At 46.6% G+C, this 9446-nt stretch overlaps 1 protein-coding gene across 1 annotated transcript; it reads right to left on the bottom strand.

Annotated features, from left to right (window-relative positions):
- Positions 1-989: 989 nt before the first annotated feature.
- Positions 990-1299, bottom strand: LOC137332717 (histone H4 type VIII-like). Its single transcript, XM_067996662.1, is given in 3 exon segments — positions 990-1243; positions 1246-1272; positions 1275-1299. Coding segments are annotated over 3 exon segments (306 nt in total).
- Between the last annotated feature and the right edge of the window lie 8147 nt (positions 1300-9446).

The following is a 9446-nucleotide window of genomic DNA, read 5'->3' on the forward strand; positions in this document are numbered from 1 at the left end:
TACTTTTGCAGAATAAACTGATATTTCTCCCGTTTTAAGATTGCTGAATGGGGTTTTATTCCCGTCCCTCACAGATCATAGAATCATTGCCGTCCGTTACAGATCATAGAATCATAGAATCATTGCCGTCCGTTACAGATCATAGAATCAGAGAATCATTGCCGTCCGTTACAGATCATAGAATCAGAGAATCATTGCCGTCCGTTACAGATCATAGAATCAGAGAATCATTGCCGTCCGTTACAGATCATAGAATCAGAGAATCATTGCCGTCCGTTACAGATCATAGAATCAGAGAATCATTGCCGTCCGTTACAGATAAGTTGTTGATAAGTTAAAGCTCTTCCAAAAATAGCGCCACCAATTTGTAACGGAAAATGCAGAATATCACAACAAGGGAGAGATTATATCATGGTAGCCTGGAATTGACACTTTCGATTAATTTGCTCCTTTCCTGCACTGAAATTGGCAGGAAATAACCGTAGGGGAGAAACAGCATCACAAGATGGACTCTTCACAATGAACTATTCAATGGCTCCTGCCACATAAATCGCCGGACACCGTTATTCGAGCTGATTAATTATTACATTATAAGAAAACAATGAGCGAATGTGTAGGAGTTAATGTGGCTTTTCACTTTGAGCGGAGAAGATACCGTCTGGGTTAATTAACCGGAGTATTTACACTATCGGTGCAGGGAAAGATAGACGAATGAAACTCTCTCCAAAACTGGCACGGGCTCAATGAGCCGAATGGTCCCCTTGTTTGCTGCAACCATTCTATGATTCTATGAACTCTGGTGCAGCCCAATTGTTCAGTTCGGAGAATCTAAAACCTCTTCCCCGCACACAGCGCAAATCTGATAAAATATCCGTCCACAACCTCTCCCCGTTCCCAGGTCAGTGCTCTCTCTCTCTCTCTCTCGGGGAGGTGGTGGTGGCTCTTAGAAGAGCTTTTATTTTGTGTTTAGTTCGAATGGGTCGAGTGGTTCAGCCGCCGAATCCATAGAGAGTGCGGACCTGCCGTTTCAGAGCGTACACCACATCCATGGCAGTGACCGTCTTGCGCTTGGCGTGTTCAGTGTAGGTGACCGCGTCCCTGATCACATTCTCCAGGAAAACCTTCAGCACCCCACGGGTTTCCTCATGGATCAGACCCGAGATCTGCTTGACACCGCCATGGCGAGCCAGGCGGCGAATGGATGGTTTGGTCATACCCTGGATATTATCACAAAACACTTTACGTGCCGCTTTGCTCCGCCTTTGCCCAATCTTTGCCTCCTTTACCTCTGCCAGACATGATTTTTTTTCACAAAGCTCAATTGATTGATAAAATTTCTACTTTCGATGTATTTATGTAGCCATCCTGGACCTGGCTGAGAAAGGCAGAGCCTGAATTAGGCGGGGTCTCAGTGATAGTCGGATCGCCAGTGGAGGAGGCTGAATCAGAGTGACAGACTGTGCAGAAAGAGGTGTCGGGGGGAGGAGACAGAAGCAGTGTGACAGACAGAGCAGCGAGAGATGGAAGGTAGATGGGGAGGACACTGAATGAGACTGACGGACAAAGCAGCGAGAGTAGGGGGGGATAGGAGACAGAATCAAACTGACAGAGAGAGCAGGAAGAGGAAAGAGGAGGGATGAGGAAAGTGAAGGAGACAGAATTTGAATGACAGGCAGAGCGGGAGAGCGGCATCCGATCTTTCAACTTCCCCTCTAGCTTTCACTCTTTAGCCTGGAAATATTTAATTTGATTTATTTAAAAAGGCCAGGTACAATTCAGAGCCAATAATATTCATTTCACTTCTATAACATAGGATCTAGTGCAGGCCGTATAGCCGCTCGAGGCTATTGCGCCATTCAATTACATTATGGTGATCTGCGCCTCAACTCCATTCACCCGCCTCTGATCCACATCCCTTGGTACTCACACCCATCAAAAATCTACCCATCTCAGTCTTGAAAGCTCCAATTGACCCCCAGCCTCAACAGCCTTTTAGGGGAGAAAGAGTTCCAGATTTCCGCTACCTCTTGTGTGAAAAAGTGCTTCCTGATTTCACCCGTGAACGGGCTAATTCTAATTTTAAGGATATGCCTGCTTGTTCCGGATTTACCCAGCACAGTAACTAGTTTTTATTATTCGTTCATGTGATGTGGGTGTCGCTGGCGAGGCCAGCATTTATTGCCCATCCCTAATTACCCTTAAGAAGGTGGTGGTGAGCCGCCTTCTTGAACCGCTGCAGTCCGTGTGGTGAAGGTTCTCCCACAATGCTGTTAGGCAGAGAGTTCCAGGATTTTGACCCAGCGACGATGAAGGAACGGCGATATATTTCCAAATCGGGATGGTCTGTGATTTGGAGGGGAACATTCAGCTAATGTTGTTCCCATGTGCCTGCTGCCCTTGCCCTTCTAGGTGATAGAGGTTGTGGGTTTGGGAGGTGCTGCCGAAGAAGCCTTGGCGAGTTGCTGCAGTGCATCCTGTGGATGGTGCACACTGCAGCCACTGTGCGCCGGTGGTAAAGGGAGTGAATTTTTAGGTTGTTGGATTGTGTGCCAATCAAGCGGGCTGCTTTGTCCTGGATGGTGTCAAACTTCTTTAGTGTTGTTGGAGCTGCACTCATCCAGGCAAGTGGAGAGTATTCCATCACACTTCTGACTTGTGCCTTATAGATAGTGGAATGATTTTGTGGGTCAGGAGGTGAGTCACTCGCCGCAGAATACCTAGCCTCTGACCTGCTCTTGTAGCTACAGTATTTAAATGGCTGGTCCAGTTAAGTTTCTGGTCAGTGGTGACCCCCAGGATGTTTGATGGTGGGGAATTCGGCAATGGTAATGCCGTTGACTGTCAAGGGGAGGTGGTTCGACTCTCTCTTGTTGGATCTAACCCATAGAATACCTGAAGCAGGGAGAGCGGCCTTTGAGATTTTAGCTCTGCCTGCAGCTCCTCGAACTCCGCTCATTCCCCAATCTTAGACCTTAATTCCATCTCCCCACACATCCCATCCCAGAAGGGGTGAGGAATTTACAAACATCTTATTCTAGCTGAGTTGCAGAACCTCATGTGCTGGGGTGTGAGTTGTGACGTGGGATTTCTCCACCAATGTTACCTTCTCACACTGACTCTGCCAGACATCCAATTCTCTTTATTATATTACAGACCATAAGACCATAAGAGATAGCAGCACGAGTAGGCCATTCGGCCCCTCGAGCCTGCTCCGCCATTCAATGAGATCATGGCTGATCTGATTTTTACCTCAACTTCACTTTCCCGCCTTTTCCCGATATCCTATGCGTCCCGTGCTGAACAAAAATGTATCTAACTCAGCTTTGAATGTTTTCACTGACTCGGCCTCCACAGCTTTTTGGGGTAAAGAATTCCAAAGATTCACGACCCTCTGGGAGAAGAAATTCCTCCTTATTTCCGTTTTAAACGGGCGACCCCTTATTCTGAGACTATGCCCCCCTTCCATAAGGGGTAACATCCTCTCAGCATCTACTCTATCGAGTCCTCTCAGAATCTTGTCTGTTTCAATAAGATCTCCTCTCATTCTTTTAAACTCCAATGAGTATAGACCCAAATTGTTCAATCGTTTCTCATAAGGCAACCCTTCCATACCCAGAATCAACCTGGTGAACCTTCTCTGAACTGCCTCCAATGCAAGTATGTCCTTCCTTAAATAAGGGCACCAGAACTGTACGCAGTACTCCGGTTGTGGTTTCACCAGCACCCGGTACAGTTGTAGAATGACTTTCCTGCTTTTATACTCCATCCCCCTAGAAGTAAAGGCCAATATTCCGTTTGCCTTTCGGATTACCTACTGCACCCGTATGTTGATTTTGTTTTGTATTTCATGTACGAGGACACCCAGGTCCCTCTGTTCCGCAGCATTTTGTAGTATATCTACATTCAAATAATGTTTTGCTTTTTTATTTTTCCTCCCAAAGTGGATGACTTCACATTTTCCTACATTATATTCTATCTGCCAATTTTTTGCCCATTCACTTAACCTGTCAATATCCCTTTGCAGGCACTTTGTGTCCTCATCGCAACTTGCGTTTCCATCTATCTTTGTATCTTCAGCAAATTTGGCCACAGGACACTCTGTTACTTCATCCAAGTCATTGATATATATTGTAAATAGTTGAGGCCCCAGCACTGAGCCCTGCGGCGCCCCACTAGTTACAGATTGCCATTTTGAAAATGACCCTTTTCTCGACTCTTTGTTTACTGTTTGTTAACCAATCCTCTATCCATGCCAGTATATTACCCCCAACACCATGAGCTCTTATATTGTGCAGTAATCTTTTATGTGGCACCTTATCGAATGCCTTTTGGAAATCCAAATATACTGCATCTATTGGTTCCCCTTTATCCACCCTGCCCGTTAGAAAGCGCGGATGTAACAAATGTTTATTTTAACTGATTTGTATTGAGAATGAGCCCGGCGGTGGGACAAGTATTTTTTTGCGGTCTCAGCTCTTTTTCGAGAGACGCGGTGAATCTGAGAAGAGCATTTTGGTTCAGATGTTTACATTTGCCCTTTTTATTTACTTCTTCTTGGGCTTTTGGCCGCTTTGTTGGACTTTGGTGTTTTGGGCTGGCGATTTCCCTTCGCTTTCCTCACGCCCGAGAACGATTTCAGATTTACAACTTTAAAGCTCTTGGGGCCCTTCGCGGGAGTCTTTTTCTGAAGTTTTGCCGCTTTCACCGCCTTTCTGATGCGCAGCGCCCCCTTCAGTTTCTTGGCGGGCGATTTCCTCGCTGTCGGTTTCTTCACCGCTGCTGGTTTCTTGGCTGTGAGTTTCTGGGCCGTCGATTTCTTCACCGTCTTAGCCATTTTTTCCTCTGGGTTTCCTTCTTTGTGACTTTGAAGGAGCCCGTGCCCTTGATCTGCACCAGGGAGCCTTTTTCCACCTTTCTTTTGACAGTTAAAATGATCGAGTACCGGAGCTTTTTTTTAATTCGTTCATCGGATGTGGGCATCGCTGGCAAGGCCAGCATTTATTGCCCATCCCGAATTTCCCTTGAGAAAGTGGTGGTGAGACGCCTTCTTGAACCGCTGCAGTACGTGTGGTGAAGGTTCTCCCACAGTGCTGTTTGGAGGGGAATTCCAGGATTTTGACCCAGCGACCATGAAGGAAAGGCGATATATTTCCAAGTCCGGATAGTGGGTGACTTGTTCCCATGTACCTGCTGCTCCTGTCCTTCTAGGTGGTAGAGGTCGCGAGTTTGGGAGGCGCTATCGAAGAAGCCTTTGCGAGTTGCTGCAGTGCATCCTGTGGATGGTACACCCTGCAGCGACAGTGCGCCGGTGGTGAAGGGAGTGAATGTTTAGGGTGTTGGATGGGGTGCCAATCAAGCGGGCTGCTTTGTCCTGGATGGTGTCGAGCTTCTTGAGTGTTTTTGGAGCTGCATTCATCCAGGCAAGTGGAGAGTATTCCATCACACTCCTGACTTGTGCCTTGTAGATGGTGGAAAGGCTTTGGGGAGTCAGGAGATGAGTCAATCGCCGCAGAATACCCAGCCTCTGACCTGCTCTTGTAGCCACAGTATTTATGTGGCTGGTCCAGTTAAGTTTCTGGTCAATGGTGACCCCCAGGATGTTGATGGTGGGGGATTCAGCGATGGTAATGCCGTTGATTGTCAAGGGGAGGTGGTTAGACTCCCTCTTGTTGGAGATGGTCATTGCCTGGCACTTGTCTGGCTCGAATTTTACTTGTCACTTATCAGCCCAAGCCTGGATGTTGTCCAATGTCTTGCTGCATGCGGTCACGGACTGCTTCAATATCTGAAGGTTTGTGGATGGAACTGAACATTTTGCAATCATCAGCGAACATCCCCATTTCTGACCTTATGATGGAGGGAAGGTCATTAATGAAGCAGCTGAAGATGGTTGGGCCTAGGACACTGCCCTGAGGCACTCCTGCAGCAATGTCCTGGGACTGAGATGATTGGCCTCCAACAACAACTACCATCTTCCTTTGTGTTAAGTATGACTCCAGCCACTGGAGAGTTTTCCCCCTGATTCCCATTGACTTCAATTTTACTCGGGCTCCTTGGTGCCACACTCGGTCAAATGCTGCCTTGATGTCAAGGGCAGTCACTCTCACCTCACCTCAGCAATTCAGCTCTTTTGTCCATGTTTGGACCAAGGCTTCTCCAATCCAGGCCGTTGGTAGACAGAGCCTTTTTTTATCGCGGCCAGGGATATCCCCTTACGATCGCTAAAACCCGGAACAATCTTGAGGATCTGTTCGCCCAACTTGGGACCGGCTGTCTTCGGTCGGGGGACCGTCTTCTTCTTCTTGGGAGCTTTGGTTTGAGCGGCGGCGGCAGCAGGATTTGCAGTTTTTGCGACTGCAGTATTTGTCATGTCCGGGACTCTGTCGAAAATCTCTCTGACAGTCAGAGTTGGGTCAGAAATGAAACAAGAGGCGGCGGCACAGAGCAACTTAAAGGCACAGAGCGGACGGGGCGGAGACAACCTGCTGTCAGCTCTCGGCCCCTTCAGCCTCTCTGTCGAAAACGTTTCCCCGAATTAAAGGCACCAGATTCGATTTAACCCGTTTCATTGCTGCACTGCTCTCTCATCCGATCGCTTACATGATTTATTTTACGCCTGAAATTTTGAATTGAACTAAAATTTTACATTACCGTTTCCACTTCGCAGCTCGGCAGGGGAGGAAACCGATCCTTTAACAGGGATTTTTAAAAATATTTTACACAAAAGGGACTCGGAAATCCGGCGATGAGACCGGACACACAAACACAGTGACATTAACCTAACCCGCCCGCCCCTTTAACACACTCTCTCTGACACAATATTCACATCTGCACATTCACGGGACAAACTGTTCGCCGGATTGACAATTCCCGGGACAGGCTTTCCTCCCCGCTCGGCCTGTGCTGCTGATTCTCGGGGGTTAGTTGTAGTTTCCCAGCTCAGTAGCTGTAAAACACACTGAGGCCAGCGCTCCTCACAGTGCCTGGTCCCCAGATTCAGGGGCAGGAGCCAATCACAGCTGTGGCTGTGATAATCCGTATCTGGTTTTAAATTTTATTCTTCACACACAGAAATTTGTGTAACTAAGTGAAGTTACACAGAATTATCCAGCGCAATGACCAGCAGGAGGTGAGATTTGTTCACAGTACAATATTAGTCCTATACTTTGTAAATATCTGAGCACAATTGTGGCAGATGGATTTCAAAGCAGGTAAATGTTAGTCCTCCATTTTCGACCATAAAAGGATCGATCCGAGTATTTTTTAACGATGAAAAGTCGGGGTCCAATTTCATTAATGGTTCCATATAGACATATCACTAGAATGTATTGGTCAGGTACAAAAAACAATCAAAACGGCGAATGGAATGTTATCATTTATATCAAGAGGGCTAGAATATAAAGGATAGGCAGAACAGGCTGGGGCTCTTTTCTCTAGAAAATAGAAGGAATGACCTGATAGAAGTCTTTAAGATGCTATAGGAAAGACAGAGCAGGAGGTAAGAGAGGAGGGGGAGTTGCGTTCTTGATTAGGGCGAACATCACGGCAGTACTGAGAGGGGATATATCCGAGGGTTCGCCCACTGAGTCTATAAGGGTAGAACTGAAAAATAAGAAGGGAGAGATCACTTTGATCGGATTGTAATACAGACCCCCAAATAGTCAACGGGAAATTGAGGAGCAAATATGTAAGGAGATTACAGACAGCTGCAAGAAAAATAGGGTGGTAATAGTAGGGGACTTTAACTTTCCCAACATTGACTGGGACAGCCATAGCATTAGGGGCTTGGATGGGGAGAAATTTGTTGAGTGTATTCAGGAGGAATTTCTCATTCAGTATGTGGATGGTCCGACTAGAGAGGGGGCAAAACTTGACCTCCTCTTGGGAAATAAGGAAGGGCAGGTGACAGAAGTGTTAGTGAGGGATCACTTTGGGACCAGTCATCATAATTCCATTAGTTTTAAGATAGCAATGGAGAATGATAGGTCTGGCCCAAAAGTTAAAATTCTAAATTGGGGAAAGGCCAATTTTGATGGTATTAGACAGGAACTTTCAGAAGTTGATTGGGAGAGTCTGTTGGCAGGCAAAGGGACGTCTGGTAAGTGGGAGGCTTTCAAAAGTGTGTTAACCAGGGTTCAGGGTAAGCACATTCCTTATAAAGTGAAGGGCAAGGCTGGTAGAAGTAGGGAACCTTGGATGACTCGGGAGATTGAGGCCCTAGTCAAAAAGAAGAAGGAGGCATATGACATGCATAGGCAGCTGGGATCAAGTGGATCCCTTGTAGAGTATAGAGATTGCCGGAGTAGAGTTAAGAGAGAAATCAGGAGGGCAAAAAGGGGACATAAGATTGCTTTGGCAGATAAGGCAAAGGAGAATCCAAAGAGCTTCTACAAATACATAAAGGGCAAAGTAGGGACAGAGTAGGGCCTCTTAAGGATCAACAAGGTCATCTATGTGCGGAACCACAAGAGATGGGTGAGATCCTAAATGAATATTTCGCATCTGTATTTACGGTTGAGAAAGGCATGGATGTTAGGGAACTTGGGGAAAAAAATAGTGAGGTCTTGAGGAGTGTACATATTACAGAGAGGGAGGTGCTGGAAGTCTTAACGCGCATCAAGGTAGATAAATCTCCGGGACCTGATGAAATGTATCCCAGGACGTTATGGGAGGTTAGGGAGGAAATTGCGGGTCCCCTAGCAGAGATATTTGAATCATCGACAGCTGCAGGTGAGGTGCCTGAAGATTGGAGGGTAGCAAATGTTGTGCTTTTGTTTAAGAAGGGCGGCAGGGAAAAGCCTGGGAACTATAGACCGGTGAGCCTGACATCTGTAGTGGGTAAGTTGTTAGAGGGTATTCTGAGAGACAGGATCTACAGGCATTTGGAGAGGCAGGGACTGATTCGGAATAGTCAGCATGGTTTTGTGAGTGGAAAATCATGTCTCACGAATTTGATTGAGTTTTTTCAAGGGGTAACCAAGAAGATAGATGAGGGCTGTGCAGTTGACGTGGTCTACATGGACTTTATCAAAGCCTTTGACAAGGTACTGCATGGTCGGTTGTTACATAAGGTTAAATCACACGGGATCCAAGGTGAGGTAGCCAATTGGATACAAAATTGGATTGACGGCAGGAGACAGAGGGTGGTTGTGGAGGGTTGTTTTTTCGGACTGGAGGCCTGTGACCAACGGTGTGCCTCAGGGATCAGTACTGGGTCCGCTGTTATTTGTTATTTATATTAATGATTTGGATGATAATTTAGGAGGCATGGTTAGTAAGTTTGCAGATGACACCAAGAATGGTGGCATTGTAGAGAGTGAAGAAGGTTATCTAGGATTGCAACGGGTTCTTGATAAATTGGGCCAGTGGGCCGATGAATGGCAGATGGAGTTTAATTTGGATAAATGTGAGGTAATGCATTTTGTTAGATCGAATCGGGCCAGGGC

Source organism: Heptranchias perlo, chromosome 2 (assembly GCF_035084215.1).
Source record: "Heptranchias perlo isolate sHepPer1 chromosome 2, sHepPer1.hap1, whole genome shotgun sequence".
Classification (NCBI taxonomy): domain Eukaryota; kingdom Metazoa; phylum Chordata; class Chondrichthyes; order Hexanchiformes; family Hexanchidae; genus Heptranchias; species Heptranchias perlo.